This window comes from Panthera leo, chromosome C1 (genome assembly GCF_018350215.1).
Source record: "Panthera leo isolate Ple1 chromosome C1, P.leo_Ple1_pat1.1, whole genome shotgun sequence".
In the NCBI taxonomy this organism is placed as follows: domain Eukaryota; kingdom Metazoa; phylum Chordata; class Mammalia; order Carnivora; family Felidae; genus Panthera; species Panthera leo.
In genome coordinates this window covers 217,760,727-217,775,711 of record NC_056686.1, presented here as the reverse complement: position 1 = coordinate 217,775,711, position 14,985 = coordinate 217,760,727, and the positions used below count along the sequence as shown (strand labels likewise).

The window sequence follows — 14,985 nt, the reverse complement described above, 5'->3', positions numbered from 1 at the left end:
AAGTGGTAAAGAATTTAAACTAAAGAATACCTTTTTCTTACCTATATCCGAGGTCGTAGTTTCCTGATCTGGTTCATCATTTAATCCACACACTATGGAGCCTAAAATTTTAGCTGACATACTATCTTCCTTTCTTCCTGACACAAAATAGTTAACAACAGATTAAAACATTGCAGAGGACTCTGCGTGTGGGGCAGGTCCTCCCGTTGGGACGGACAGGGCTTTACGCCAGGCTCATGCTCGCTCGTCCCCTCCAGAGTCACAGGACACACGCCTCCCCCCCTCTTCCCGCCGCCCCTCCGGCCCCCAGCTCTCAGGACACCCTCTCTCCGGACTGTGGGACCCCCAGCAGTACCGCCTCCGCCCTGCAGGTCCTGGCGGGCTCCAGAGCCCGCCCTCTTCATCCCCACGGTCCCCTACTTGAATTTCACACGAGTTTCCATGTCGGGGAAAGACCACCGTGCGAAAGACCCCCGCCTCCTTCGACGTCACCTTCAGTGGCTCCTGCCCCTCCCTGAACCCCGGGCCTACGCCTCCGACTGCTGTCTCCACACGCCACCGGGCTGTTCGCAGGCACTTGAACCTCGTGCGCGGGAAGCAGAATTCCTCGTGCTGCCACCCATCCCCCCAACCGTTTCCTCCCAAAGCCCCGTCGCTTCAGTGAATGGGCCACACAGGTGCCCAGCCCCCTCCCCACTGACCTTACCTCCGTGCCCTCTCCTTTCTAGCAAGTGCCCCGCGGTCACCCCGCATATCTGTCATCCTTCTATAAATGTGTCCCACACCCAGTCTGCTCTCACCAGTGACACTCGGGTCCCTGCCATCACGGTCTCACCCGGACACCTACCTGCCGTCCAGACTCCATACTTGTACCTCTCTAGTTTCAAAAGGAGATGCTTCTAAAACCTGAGTCTGATCAGGCCTCTGTCCGGCCTCATGTCCTCCCAGGGCTTCTGCTCACACTCGCTACAAACACTTGACCAACGTGGCCCACACCTCGGGCCTCCCTCCTCAGGGGCCCCTCCCCCTTCCCCTCCCCGCCCGCCTCGCTGCTGGGCCTCCCATCACTCACACAGGCAAGGCTGTCCCCCGCCCAGGGCCTCTGCCTGTTCCCGGACGCCCGCACGTCACCTTGTCAACTCTCCGTCCAGATGGCCCGTCCTCGGAGCCTCTCTGCCTACGCACCCTGCCCCTACCGCACCCACCCCTCTCGGCTACAGTTTCCATCAAAAGTCTCGTCATTAACGTGAAGGCAGCACCCTCGTTCTCTTTATTATCTGCCTTGTCCCCCTACGTTACACTCCCCGGGGGGGCAGGTACTCCAGAAATATCTGCAGAACACTCAAATGGACAATTTCAGCCCGTCACTGACTTATGGTAGGAGACCCACTCACGGCTGGGGCAGCTCTGGCGGGCAGGGCTTCACGCCCCGAGCCTGCACCACCCTGGCCAGAGCCACCCCTCCAGAGCCCCGGCCCGGCTCAAGCAGGGCTCCACCCGCAGAGCTGCACCTGTCCCCTGGTCAAAGAGAAGCAGCGGCGTCACTCTCCAACATTCACAGCCCCCACGAGGGCTTGCTTCGTCTTACCGAGCTGTTTCACGGTATGTTCCTTCTTAGCTTTACTGTAGGAAGGGTTATGTTGTTTTTCAGGGGAGGCACTATTTTCACTGCTTCTAGAGTCCCTTCTTCCTGATGTGAAATTGCACAATGAAAGTATGTGTTAACCTTAACTTGTAAGGCTTCATTGTACAGTCACTCGTAGTATATTTTTCTGCTATGAGACACTACTTAATCATAAGCAAAAATCATCGTGTTGTTACGAAGAATGTTTTTTGGGTTCTGTGGGGATTCTAGAAGAGCTTTAAGAGTCTGTGTGTCTAACAAACCTGGGACCCCACACTCCAGTAAACGCAGGCTCATCTCCTTGAGTAGAACATAGATGTCCTGTGCCTCATGCACCTTGCGGATGCTGGACATTTGCCCGAGTGCCCTGTGCCGTACCCATTTGAGCACGGCAGCTCTGGTGGGGGAGGCTGGGCGCTGAGGTCCGCGCCTGACTGGCAGGCAGGGGAGAGTCCACCAGCTGGTTGACACCTCGGTAAAGCTCAGCATCACAAAGCCTGGAATCTCTGGTAATCGGATCTCAGGGAGACCACGGGAAAGGAGCCCTAAGGCACAAGCTCCCCAGTCAACTCAGACGTACACGCCCTGAGCTATTAGAAAAGCAGACAGTAACAACTGTCAGCTTGAAACAACCCGAAACCAACAGAACTATGGGCTGAGATGAACACGGGCCAGGTTTGGGGTGCAGTGACAACAGTCAGTGACACGCACACGTTCTGACACTCATCGCTAACAACAGGGGGGAGAGAAGACACCATCGCTGAACAAAGTGACCACGAACGAGCGCAATCCTGACCGCCGACACCGCCCAGCACGGGCACACGCGTCCTCTTGGGGGAGGCGGAGACATGTGTCCTGACTCGAAACCACAGGTGTCCAGTCTTCCCCAGTGAGGGCACAGGCAACCTAATCCTGACAAACTAATTAGTTCTGTTCGAGGGACGTGAGACTCTTTGATGCAATGTTGTAAAATAACCTGGAAGAATAAGCGCATAAAATGGCTTAATATCAGTAATTGTGGAACACCTGGTGAGCTATTCCGAAAAAATAAACTGAGAGCCTCACCTTACAGAGTCACTAAAAAGATTAAATATAAAAATGCGGGATAAAGCACAAATCTTCGTCTCTTGAATCTCTAGACAAACTACAAAAAAAAACAAAAAACAAAACACGACTGGCCACTTCCAGTGCAGAAAAATCAAGCACTCAGGCAAGTGAGGAACGAAACACAGCGAGTAGAGATGAACTTGGGGGGGGGGGGGGGGTGGAGAACAAACACGTATCTAAAAATCGGCAGACATGCTTCACAGACAGCGAGCTTGCGCAAATTAAGGACAACACGGAAACTCCATCGCGGCGGTGACGAGCCCACAAAGGAGAGGACAGGCCCGAGAGGTCAATACACATGATTAACACACGTTAAAAATGCACAATTTCACTAGCAATTAAAAAGAGCCAGCACTGTTCATTTTTCACGGACCCGAGTCGGCAAGCCTCAAAGACACCGGAAAAGGCGTCGGGCGCGGGGAACTGGTGTGCACCTCGGCTGACACCCGAAAGCCTGCCTGCCCCGGGCACCAGGGGCCCCTCCTGGGAGCCTCGCCCACAGAGATCGCCCACAAGAGGCCAGGTGCCGGCACAGAGACGCTCCAGGGCACCGCATACCATTATGAGGAGAGGACTCGGCCTCATCTCCGTGCCACTTCTCACGTCCAACTAGGGCACGCTGCCACGCTACCTGGACCTCTACGATGTAGGAAAAGGATGCCTTCTCGGACACGACCGCTGCTCAAAGTAACGTGACACTTCCCTGGAAAGCCTGCAGGGGCGCTCGCCGGCACCGGCCTGACCCTCGCTCCCACCTACCGGTCCGTCAGAACCGGGTACTGCCCATAGGCTAAGCCCCGGCCGGGCCTGCCCACTTGAGCTCCAGCTCTTAGCTTTTGGCATGATTCCTGGGGACCATTTCTGCTGATCTTTAAATGATAAACATCACCTAAGAGCAGAGTGCTTTCGTCGGCCACTCTGCATCAGGATTAAACTGAGCCTACCGATTCACACGACCAGAGTCAAGGAAACACGGGCGACTGGCAACCATTTCTGGAAGATTAAAATTTGAGCACATCTTCCAGACTGCAACAGATCTCCAGCAAAGAGGCGCTCCCCCGCCCCTGGTGTCATGGGCTCACACACACACATGCACGGGAGACAGAGGGAGAGGAAGGGAAAGAGGAAGGGAGACAGGGAGGGAGAGAGGGAGAAAGAGACAGACAGACAGACATATCTTCACCCCTTTCACATAGTCTTTGTTCATTCCCCCAATGGTACATCTGCCTTCTAGCCACAGGACTTTTTTCTACCAGATACGGTGACCTATTTCCATATTTTCAGTTACTTATAATGATAAATTTGCAGTACCTTCCATTGAATTTTTGGATCGCCGTTTTGACATCTTTGCTGTCATGGACCCAGACGCTCTAGTGGAAACCTCAGTCTTAAAGAAAAGAGAAGGAGAAGGAACGAATCAGGGCGTGTGTCACAGCAACACGTTGAGCAGACTTCCTATTCAAGCTCTGCTTAACGAAGAACGGAGAGCAAACCGAACACCGCCATCCAGACGCCCGAGAGCGGAACGGGGCTGCTCCAGACCCGAGGCTGAACTGAACACACGGAGGCCCCCTCACTGTCCAGTCAGAAACCAATCTTCTGCAAAGGCCTAAAAAGGCCAGCAGGCCACCAGCCACACTGAGAAACACTATCTTAGCAGCTGTGCTCCCGAGGACTCACTCTCGGCGGCGATACGCTATTCACTCACACGCGTCCGTCCGTAACAATTCTCAGTGCGAGCGTTTACGTTTAAAGACAGCACAAAGCAGCCGCTGTGGTTTTGCTGCACCTGCCAGGATGACTCCTAACCGGCCCCCAGCCTCCATTGCACACCTCGTCCATCTTCCCTGAAGCTGCCTGGATACACTTTCTGAAATGCAAACTGGACTGTGAAAGTCGGGATGAGTCTAACCTCTGGGGCCCAGAGGCGCAGAGATGACATGGCCCAGCCTCGGCTGTCCCCCAGCCGTAGGATACGCACCGCAGGGTCCCACATAGGCCGGACACAGCTTGGAGGGGTCCCTCCAGTGCCCCTGCTTTCCCTGTCTGCCTGGAGATTGGACCCTCTCCCGGATGACGCCCCCATCTCTTTGTACCCCATACATCGTACTTGTCAAATAAACGAATAAGGAAAGCCCACAGCCCACCATGGACATCCGGACTCCTGCGTGAGCCTGGCCATGTCCCGCGCCCGGGTCTCCGTGGGCTGGAAAAGGCCACAGTGCTGCGGTCACCACATCGACACAGCTACCCGTTTACGTCTCTTGAGATTATTTTTTAAAGTTTACCTCTGTTTCAGCTTTGGAGTCTTTCACAGATCCATCTGACAACTTTTTAGACACCTCCCCTGAGTTCGAGGACTGTTAAAAAAAACAACAACAATAATTCATCATATTCTGTTGGTATTCAAATCTGTGACATCTACAAACACATCAAGATGCGAGACGTTTCTTGCTGACCAGCAGCAAGATCACTTTCCCTTAAGAGCATCGGTCACACTCCAGGCCTGACGCCACCCATGTTTCCAAAGGGCCTTCCGGGACCTTTCTCCACGGGGCAGACCGGGCAGGGCCACGGGGTCAGGGCGGTGCCTCTTGGGAAACTACGGAACGGCATCTCCTAGACACGCGGGATCCCCACACCAGGCCAAACTTCTCAGCGAGACGCAGGAATCTGGAAACGGGGTAAGGAGTGAACAGAAACGGACACACAGCCACAGTCCATGCTTCCGAGAGTGGGGCAACGTCCGAATGGACGCTTCTTTGTAAGCAAAGGCTTCGGGCTGTGCATCGGGAAAGCTCTCCCAGAGCAAATTACGCGCAAACTGCACACGCCAACTCAGTCCTACAGTCAGGTCTCTAACAGACGCATCTTGATACGAGGAGGAGAAAGCAGGAGAGACTACACAGAGATCGTCCTCCTCGAGGACTGAAAAGCAAAGGACAACGCTTCAAGTCAACGACCACGTGTCCTCCTAACTCCCTGCAGAAGGCACCAGGCTGTCCTCCTGATTCCCTGCGGAAGGCATCAGGCTCCGTGCGCAGCCCCTCGCCCGCCCCGCTGTCCCCTGAGGGTGAGGAGTCACCGTACCCCCAGCCCTGACACCTGGCCCTCCACCCCCCCGCGCCCCCACACTCTAGACACACCAACCACCCGCCTCATCTTCACAAAAAGCCTGAGGGGGACTGAGAAGGTCTGATCATCATCTCTTCCAGACAGAAATCGAGTGGAAGAGAGTCAAGGGAGCTGACAGAGGGTGAGGACGGGAGCCTCCCCAGAGCCGCCTGTACCAAAGTCCCGGAGCCTGGTTCCCTGGGAGGTGTCCACACGGGGTGTCCTCACCACCAGCGAGCACTGCCCTGCAGACCCCGCAGAGGAACCCCAGATTTACATGGGAGCAGCTGGCCCCGCAAAACCACCCCGACGGCCGGCTTTGGGGGCCTGGAGGACCAGCTCTGAGCAGAAGCACAGGCCCAGGGCGCCCAGCTGGCTCAGTCGGTAGAGCAGGCGGCTCTTGATCTTAGGGTCGTGAGTTCAAGCCCCACGTTGGGCAAGGAGCCTACTTAAAATTAAAAAACAAATAAGTAAATAAAAATAAATTAAAAAAAAAAAAGGCAGCAGCAGCACAGGCCCCTCGCCCTGGTCTCACCCGCGAAGAAGTCAAACCGTCACTCCCACCAGGCTCCAGGGTCCCACAGACCCGCCTATAAAAACTCGTCTTTGGAATTAGCCTTCTATTTACAACACCGGTCACAGAACCAGCAGTTTCAGTGAACGTACAGTATGGGAAACTTCGTAAGACCTGGACAGCTGAGAAGGTCATCCCGTTCCGGGGGCTGCCCAACTCGGGCACAGAAAAAAACGAGAGAACGTACTAGCGCCTCAGAAAAATGAGGTCAGTGAAAAATACTTTTTCTTAGACCTCTAAAAAGAGGCAAAAGGTGCGGAATGCCTTTGTTATTTCTAAAGCCTTTCTCTAAGGGAAGCCTGGTTTTCAGGACACATACCACAGGGCCCATCATTCCAGGGGGCTCCTGGGAGACCCTGAGGCTCCCCCAGGGTCATCCCCACCGGGCCCGTCATCGCCCAGTACAGTACATCCCAGAGATGCCACAGGGCCGGGAGGCACAACCCCGAGTGCCAGCACTGGCCCTGCTCCTCACTACCCAACCACCTCACCTGGGCAGACCCTGAACCTTTCCCGACCTCGGCCCCTCCTTCCTAGTAGCTGGAAACCAGCAGATCTCCACATTCCGCCTCTGGGACGCCAAAGTGTCCCCGTGAGAACAGGCACCTGCAAAGCCAGTCCTGACGGAGGCCTCCCCACCTCTATGAGCCCAAAAGTCACCTGCACGTTTAGAAAACACCGTCTGAAACCAAACAAATTTTCTGGTCTGTCGTAAATGTACCTGAAAACTTAATCAAATGAGAATTACAGCAATCAGAGGTCTCGTGCTCCTCCACTAATGCGCACAGGACTTAGAGCGTGGCCCTAATCCTGCCAGAAGTCAGCCGTGCCCACAAGCCAGGCGGTGCGTAAGAGCCTGCACACGGCTGAGGCACACGTAGGAACTGTGCGCACAGCGACGGCGTGAAGCTCCGTCTTCCAAAACGCCCACGTGCACGCCCACGGTGCAGAGGTGAGGGGAGCACCTCGTAAAACACCTGGCAACGCCTGGGGTCGGTCTGGGGTTCCCCTGGGAACCCAAGCCTGCCGTAGGTGGTGCTGGAGAGAAGCGGTTTCCTAATCATGCCACGACAACGACAGAAATCGCTGCAGGTTAAAGGCAGAGGGCTGCAACCAGGACTTTACCTTCCTCTCCGGTTTGTCGTGCTCTCTGCTCTTCTCCCTGTCGGGGTTCCTAGAGTGGTCCCCGTCCTTGCCCCTCCGCCTGTCGCGGTCCCTGTCCCGGCCCTTGTCTCGCTCTCGCTCCCGCTCTCGCTCCTTCCGTCTCTCCTTCTCCTTCCCGGCCTCACTCCGTCGCTCTCTCTCGCGCTCCACGTCCTTGTCCCGCTCTCGGGTGCCTCTGTCCCTGTCCTGCTTGGCCCGGTTCCTGGCTCGCTCTCTCTCTCCTTCTCGGTACTTGTCCCTCTCGGGCTCCTTGTGTCTCTCACGGTCGTTCTCCATCGTCTTGTCCTTGTCCCGTGCTTTGCTTTCTTCTTTCACTTCTTCCTTCTGTTTCCGGTCTCTGCTTGCACTTTCCTCATTGATCTCAGAGTATCTTTTATCCTGAAGAAAAGGTCAAATAACAGCATCACTTATAAACGCCTTTACCTGGGCTACAAAAAGACTCATTATCTCCCTTCCGGATATGCACAACTTGCAATTCACCTCTTTATCTTCACGAACTCCGGGCCCTTCCTCTCGCGCGTTCCTATTGTCCAATTCCTGAGACTTGGACGTCAGGGAGGTCCTTGCCTTCGCGTCCCCCCTCTCTCCAGCCAACACTCGTTTCACCGCATCGTCACTGGAGAGCTTGTCATCAGAGCGGGAGGAAACAAAAGGCAAGGTGAAAGTGACATCAGCACAAGTGACAAATGCGAGTGGCGGCATTCAGGGACAGCTCGTTAAACGCGTTCTGCGTCTCCCCAGGAAGGTCCTGGGAGAAAATACTAGAAGGAAATGCTGTTAGCACAAAGCACGGCCTCTCCTGGTAACTGTCGCCTCTGGTGCGTCAGCACGGACAACAAAGGCGACCCACACAGTTCCACAAGTGCCTGAACTCTGCCCAGGATCAACGGGGCCCCGCACAGAAAGGGCCTCACGGAATGATCTAACTCGAGCTCTGTGAAACACAAAAACCCTCCTGCAGCGTCCCTGCCACCACGCAGAGGCTTCGAACACCTCCACTCAGGAATCCCGCCTGTTCATTCCACAAGGATGCCCTGAGCGACTGTCACACGCCAGGCGCTAGACCACAGGTCAAGGACGCTTGTGCGTACTGGGCTGGAGAGACCAAATGCAACAATTACATGACTGGGAGGGAGGAGAGGCCAGGGCTCTGGGACAGCCGATCCCACACCTGCTGCCAGACAAAGAAACAGGAAGCATGACCATGCAGGGGACCTCAGGGTTCAGGCACGGGCGTGAGAGCTGAGAGGGAGCCGGGGGACAGGAAGTAGACGAGATCTCCAGAAGCCTTGTGAGCCAGGCCATGGAGAGGCTGTGCCCAGACACAACAGGAAGCTGGCAAAGGATTCAGCAGGGAAGGCAGGAGTCAAATGTGTTTTGAAAGAGAAGGAACATGAAGGATGCAGGGGTGGGGACTGGGGACAGAGCCGGGGCACTGGCGGAATGAGCTCCTCGTTTCCAAGCCTGAGAGTTGGATGCAGACCAGGGCGAGAGTCTCTGGAGGCCTCCTCGGGGCCCTGCTCCCCACCCCCACCACCGCTGTGTGGGCTGAAGGCCACCCTTTCCCACTTTGGCAACGTGGAAGGTCAGCCCCGCCCACGATCCATAGGGTCCACGAAGGGCTGTATCAGCTCTCCCTCTCCCCAGGCCTTAGAGACACCTGCTGCCATCACCAAGCTGAGATGTCCTTAACATCCTTGGCAAGAATGACCCGGGTTGGGTCCAAGCAGAGACCCCAGCTTCAAACCCACAGTGAGGATCCCAGGAAGTAACCAAGCGGCCCCTGTACAAGTGACACAAGGTGTCTCTGAAGGCAGCACAGCTCTGCAGCCAACAGCCAGGAGGGGAGGAGGAGTGGAGGGACAGTGCAGGGTGGGGGGAGGGAAGGAAGGGATGGAGAGAAGCAGAAAACAGAGGCTGGAAAGGTAGGCAGAGGACAGGAACATCCCAGGAGCCCCAGAGAAGAAGAAAAGCAGGTCCTCCGCCCTGCCCTCCCCCTGCCCCTGCCCCCGCCCCCGCCCCTGCGCTGCCAGGAGGCCCAAAAGCAGAAGGCAGGCAGGGCTGGGTGCACGGGCACGCAGCCTCCAGCCACCCGCCCCGAGAGCAAGCGCCTGTGAGGTCCCCTGGTTCACAGTGAAGCCTGGAGAAGGTGTGCGTGGCATCCCCTTACTTGTTTCACGGTACAGTTTTAAATCGCTTCTCCTGCAACTCGGAGGCTGCGAAGCATAGCCTTTGACAGACGCCACCAGACCCTCTCCCCACGCTTCCGACCCTGCCGTCCCCATCTTGCTTTCTGGTCCTGCCAGCTCTGCACCCCTGCACTACCTTGCTGAGACACACTTTGCGATTCGCCAGCATTACCTTGCTGAGGCAGCACTTTGCAATTCTCTGCAGCAGCTCGTTAGTTCTCTCAGGCTCGTGCCCGGCCACGATCCGCACTGGTTTCGCCGACAGCGGCTCTCCTGAAACCATCACCACCACGTCTATGGCCTTCTGAAGGAAGCTAATTTTTGCATCTTTATCCTGAAAGATTTCCATTCAAAACACAAACAAAAAAGTACTTCCAAAGAACTCTGCACCCTCTTCGGTATGTTCAACAGGCACGCTTACTGTTGGTAGATGTCAAATCTGGAAATACGAACCCTCTGTCACAAAACAAAACGACTCGCTGACGCTTTTAATTCTAGCGGAGAGGCCGGAAGAAACCTTGAAACCCTGACCCCATTTGTTAACGGATAAAATCAGCACGATGCGCAGTTGGCGGAAAAAAGGAAACGGAACGGGAAGGGCGAACCGCAGCCCACGGAGTAACCGACCCCTCGAGCCGACACACACCCGGCACGCCGCTGACAAAGCACCCATTTGTTAAGGTGAGGGTGTGACGCCCCCAGCCTACCTTAACGTTGTCGGACTTCATCTCGGCATCCGTGTAGAGGCCCTTCATGAAACCAGTCACCCTGATCACCTTCAAAAGATCAAGGCCATGGTCAGCACCTCACGGGACAGCCCCTTCATCAGCCTCACCCCCTGAGCCCCCACGGTCAGGAGCTGTCAGAGCCTGTCCACATCCAGGATTTAATTCCTTCACTTGCTCAACAAGCTTTTGAGTATCTACTGCATGCACGGTCTTTTACCAGGCAGGACCCAGTCTGGAAGTGGGGACAGGTGAATGTTACAAAGACTTGCGGGGCACTAGGGAGCACAAGATCGGTCCCCAACCCAAATGCAGGAGGGGCAAGGGTGTCACGGAAAGCTTCCCAGAGGAAATCAGATCTAAACTGAGGCCACCGCTACCAGGAAACGAGAGTGGGGGGCGGGGGTGTTTAGGAAACACGTGTCAGGCTGAACGGTCCCTGCAAGGTCCCGGGGCCAAGAGGGTCCCGTTCAAGGGAGCAAAAGAGTTCAGTACAGGGGTGCCTGGGTGGTTCAGTCGGTTAAGTGACCGACTTCGGCTCAGGTCATGATCTCATAGTTCATGGGTTCGAGCCCCGCGTCGGGCTCTGTGCTGACAGCTCACAGCCTGGAGCCTGCTTCCGATTCTGTGTCTCCTCTCTCTGCCCCTCCCCCACTCACACTCTGTTTCTCTCCCACTCTCTCTCTCTCTCTCTCTCTCTCAAAAATAAATAAACATAAAAAGAGAGAGAAAGAGAGAGAGAATCCTTAATATTCCTGGAACGTTTTCATTTTGTCTCTTTTGACGTTTTCCTAGTTTGCAGGCAGTAAAATTGTGAATAATAATTTTAAGGGACACAAAACATTAACCTCACAAGATCAATGCTTTGATTTATGAAAGAGGCTGAGTTAGTTGAGCTGTAGCTAAGATACCAACGGTGATTTGAACACAATACTCAGAGGCAGTGAAGAATTTTCAGAGACTCTTCACCCCCTACCTGAAAATGCTTTCCGATAGGTCAATCATCCTAATGTCCTTAACAAGTAGGTGCCAATTAATCAATTTACCTTTACACAGGGCAGAGAAATTAATTTCAGCATTAGATTAGGAAAGAAAACCCATGAAAGAAAAGCAGACCGTTGGTTCCCAATGGAGAACATGTAACTCCTTCCACACAGTCTGGCTGCCTGGTCAATCGAGTCAATTCCTGCTAGAATGTCCCTCCTCCTCCACTTCAATGTGCTCTGGCCTTCCAGGAGCCCAGCACCACACCAAGACCCACAGGATGAGGCATATGCCCCCTGCCTCCCCACTTCAGTGGCCAGACAGGACTAACACAGAAGATAAAGGTGTCATGTCGGGCCATGGTGGCCAGCACTGGGGTCAGGCAACCTCACCTCCTGGCTTAGAGATCACTACCTGCCTACTTCGCAAGATAACACAGCACACGGCCCAGCTCCCACCAGGCTCTCCACACGGCCCTGTCCCCTCCCAAACACTGGCCGGGACAGGTGGAAGGAGGTAAAGGCTAGGCAAGACAGCCCTGAGATGTGGCTGGGATTCCAGAGTCTCAAGCACAGTTAGGGTGTTTAACACAGAGGTGCACATTATAAACTAAGTTGAGAGAGCGGATAAGTAAAGCAGTTTGTGGAGAGGAAGGCACCCCCCTGTCAGAAAGAGAAGTGAAGACGAGCACCAATTCGGGGAGCCCTCAGAAGCCTGCAAGTTCAACCTGATTCCTAACTCCCAGAGGCCACGCCCAAGTTGCTGGGTTCAATACCCTTCTTAGCTGCACCACGGAACGCGCCGTGGCCTGAGTTACCAGGAGCCTTGACAGCACAACGACAAAGGCTGGCTGTGCACCTTCTGTGTACCTTACTCAGTTCAGCTCACCCAGGATATGGCAACAAACATACACGGTCTCCACCGTTTGGTAATTCACCATCCACTGGGGAAAAGTTACAATCTCCATGGAGGCCAGGCTGTGCCCTTCAGCAGCAAATATTAACCTGCTCTTCTAGAGTTTTCCCTTTGGGGTCCCACTACAACCACCTTCAACAAATTCACCCCAAGGTATTTATCAAACATCTAAAACATGGGGACCACAGTGCAGAGTAGTGTGGAGAATGCTTGGGAAACATGAGGATAGAAAAGAATAACTTCAATATCCCACAATGTCTGGTCACCTTTCACGAGCCAGGCACTGAAAGGGGGGAGGAGGGGAGGTCACAAAAACGGCCCTGCCAGGCTAAATGGAAGATGAGCTCTAACAGATACATAGGAAAGAAATAAGGCTCCCTGAGGGGCGGAGGGAGGCAGCCCAGTGGGGGTGGATGAGAGGGCAGAGCAGGGGTGAAGGCAAGGAACTCGGTGCACAGGCACCGCGGGGTTGGGCCCAGCGGGCCGGGCAGCGGCTGTGCTCGGCTAGGCGAGGCCGACTCTAACGCCAACCCTGACTCTAACGCCAACCCTGATTCTGGCCTCGACCCCTACCTGGGCCCCGATCCCCGGCTCCGACCCGGCCCGTCCGCACCTGGGCCCTGACCACCCCCCAACCCCCGGGCCCCGCACCTGGGACCCTGACTCCCGGCACTGACCCTGACCCGGGTCCCGACCCTGGCTCGTCCGCACCTGGGCCCCGGCCCGCACCTGGCACCCCAACTCCGGCTGCACCTGGGGCCTGACTCCTAGCGCCGGCGCCCACCCGGGTCCCGACCCGCACCAGGGCCCCAGCCCCCACCTGGGACCCTGACTCCGGCCCTCACCTGGGTCCTGACCCCCACCTGCGTCCCGACCCGCACCAGGGCCCCCGACCCTCGGCCCCCGGCCCGGCCCGCACCTCCGTGATGATGTCGTGCAGGTAGCGGAACGGGGGCTTGTTCAGCAGCTTCTCCGTCAGCGGCGGCCTCCGGATCACCTTCCCCAGGGCCTCCTGTGTCCGCTTCACCACGGCCGCGTTCATGGCGGCGCCGCCCGATCCCGCGCCCCCGTCGCCCCCGCCAACCCGCCGAGCCTAAGCCGCGCTCCCGGGCCGCCGCCGGCCTCGCCGCCGCCGCCGTCCGCTCCGGCCTGGACGCAGCGCCCGGGCTCCCATCCCACAGTGCACCGGAGTCGGCTACGGCGCGTGCGCGGGGCCGCAGGAGCCCGTCGTCAGGGCGGCGCGGCCTTAGCAACGGACGCGCCGCGGCGCCCCGCCCCGCCCGCAGCGCCTGCTGGGAGAAGTCTGCCCCAGAAGTCGCGCCCGCGCTTCGCAACTTGGACCAAGCCACGCCCTTGGTGTTCTAGCAGGTGGCGGTGATTGTGTCCCACCCGTCTGCGGGCCGCCGCGCGCAAGTTCACTGCAGAAGTCCTTCCAGCAGTTTGGAGGCTTTGTGATCTGTTTTTAGTTCTTTTTTATTAAAAGATGCTGATTGTAGCCCCATTTTTAAATCCTTTTTTTGAGATGTAATTGACATATATGGCATCAGTTTCAAGTGTAGGACATAATGATTTGGTATTTGTGTACGTCGCAAAATAATCACCACAGTAAGTCTAGTTCACATCCACCACCATAGTTTCAAAAGCTATTTATTGTAATGAGCAACTTTCAAATCAAGTACGTAACACAATATTAACTAAAGTCACCATGCCGTCCATTATATCCCCATAACTTAGTTATTTTATAACTGGAAATTTGTACCTTTGACCCTCTTTATCTGTTTCTTTCTTCTAATCGTACTTTTTAAAATTTTGTTTACATTTATTGTTACCATGTTCAATGTTCTTCATTCTTTGGGTAGATTCAAATTTCCATGTGGTATCATGTTTCTCCTGCCTAAAGAACTTCCTTTACTACTTCTTTTAGCAAAGATCAGCAGGCAAAGAGTGCTCCCACGGTTTCTTTATTTGAAAGTGTTTATTTCACCTTCACATTTGAAAGATTGTTTCCCAGAGCATGCAAAGCTGGGTTAACCAGTTCTTTTTCTTTGAATACTTTATACATTTTACTCCATTGGCTTCTTGTTTACATAGTTTCTGAAGAGAAGTCTGCTGTAGTCCTTTGTTCTATGTATCTGGCTGCCTTCAAGATTTTCTTTTATCATTGGTTTTTAAAAATGTGCCCATGATGTTTCTAGGTGTGGGAGTTTTTTTAACTTAAAATTTATATTTGATTATTATTCATATGCAATAAGCTTTATCTATTTTGAGTATACTTACTGGTCAATGCATTTTGGTCACTATATACAATTATGTTACCACCACCACAATCAAGATATTTCCTCTCACTCACATGCAGTCTATCTCCTCTCTCTGCCAGCAGGAGGCAACAACTGATCCACTTTCTGTCATGATAATTATTCCTTTTCTAGAGTTTCATATAAATGGAATCATAAGGTACATAGTCTGTTGTGCTTAATTCTTTCTTTTACAATTTTGAAATCCATCCATGTTGCAACATACATTAATATGTCATTCCTTTTTGTGGCTGAGTAGTATCCCATAGTACATTTTGTTTATCCATTCACCAGT

The 14,985-nt window shown here is 54.5% G+C and overlaps 1 protein-coding gene across 6 annotated transcripts in view; it reads right to left on the bottom strand.

Moving 5' to 3' along the window:
- The window catches only part of TRAF3IP1 (TRAF3 interacting protein 1), a 62,430-nt gene extending 48,825 nt beyond the window's left edge, over positions 1 to 13,605 (bottom strand). For 2 of the 6 annotated variants that reach the window (XM_042950733.1, XM_042950734.1), the window contains exons 1-9: positions 13,316 to 13,605; positions 10,480 to 10,548; positions 9,945 to 10,106; positions 8,064 to 8,207; positions 7,545 to 7,961; positions 5,020 to 5,091; positions 4,043 to 4,118; positions 1,589 to 1,690; positions 42 to 137 (exon numbers count right to left, since the gene is read on the bottom strand). In XM_042950733.1, coding sequence (XP_042806667.1) covers positions 42 to 137; positions 1,589 to 1,690; positions 4,043 to 4,118; positions 5,020 to 5,091; positions 7,545 to 7,961; positions 8,064 to 8,207; positions 9,945 to 10,106; positions 10,480 to 10,548; positions 13,316 to 13,438 — 1,261 coding nt within the window. In that variant the 5' untranslated portion in view covers positions 13,439 to 13,605. The remainder of the gene's footprint in view (positions 1 to 41; positions 138 to 1,588; positions 1,691 to 4,042; positions 4,119 to 5,019; positions 5,092 to 7,544; positions 7,962 to 8,063; positions 8,208 to 9,944; positions 10,107 to 10,479; positions 10,549 to 13,315) is intronic. The other 4 variants (XM_042950735.1, XM_042950737.1, XM_042950732.1 and 1 more) reach the window with 3 other exon arrangements.
- Between the last annotated feature and the right edge of the window lie 1,380 nt (positions 13,606 to 14,985).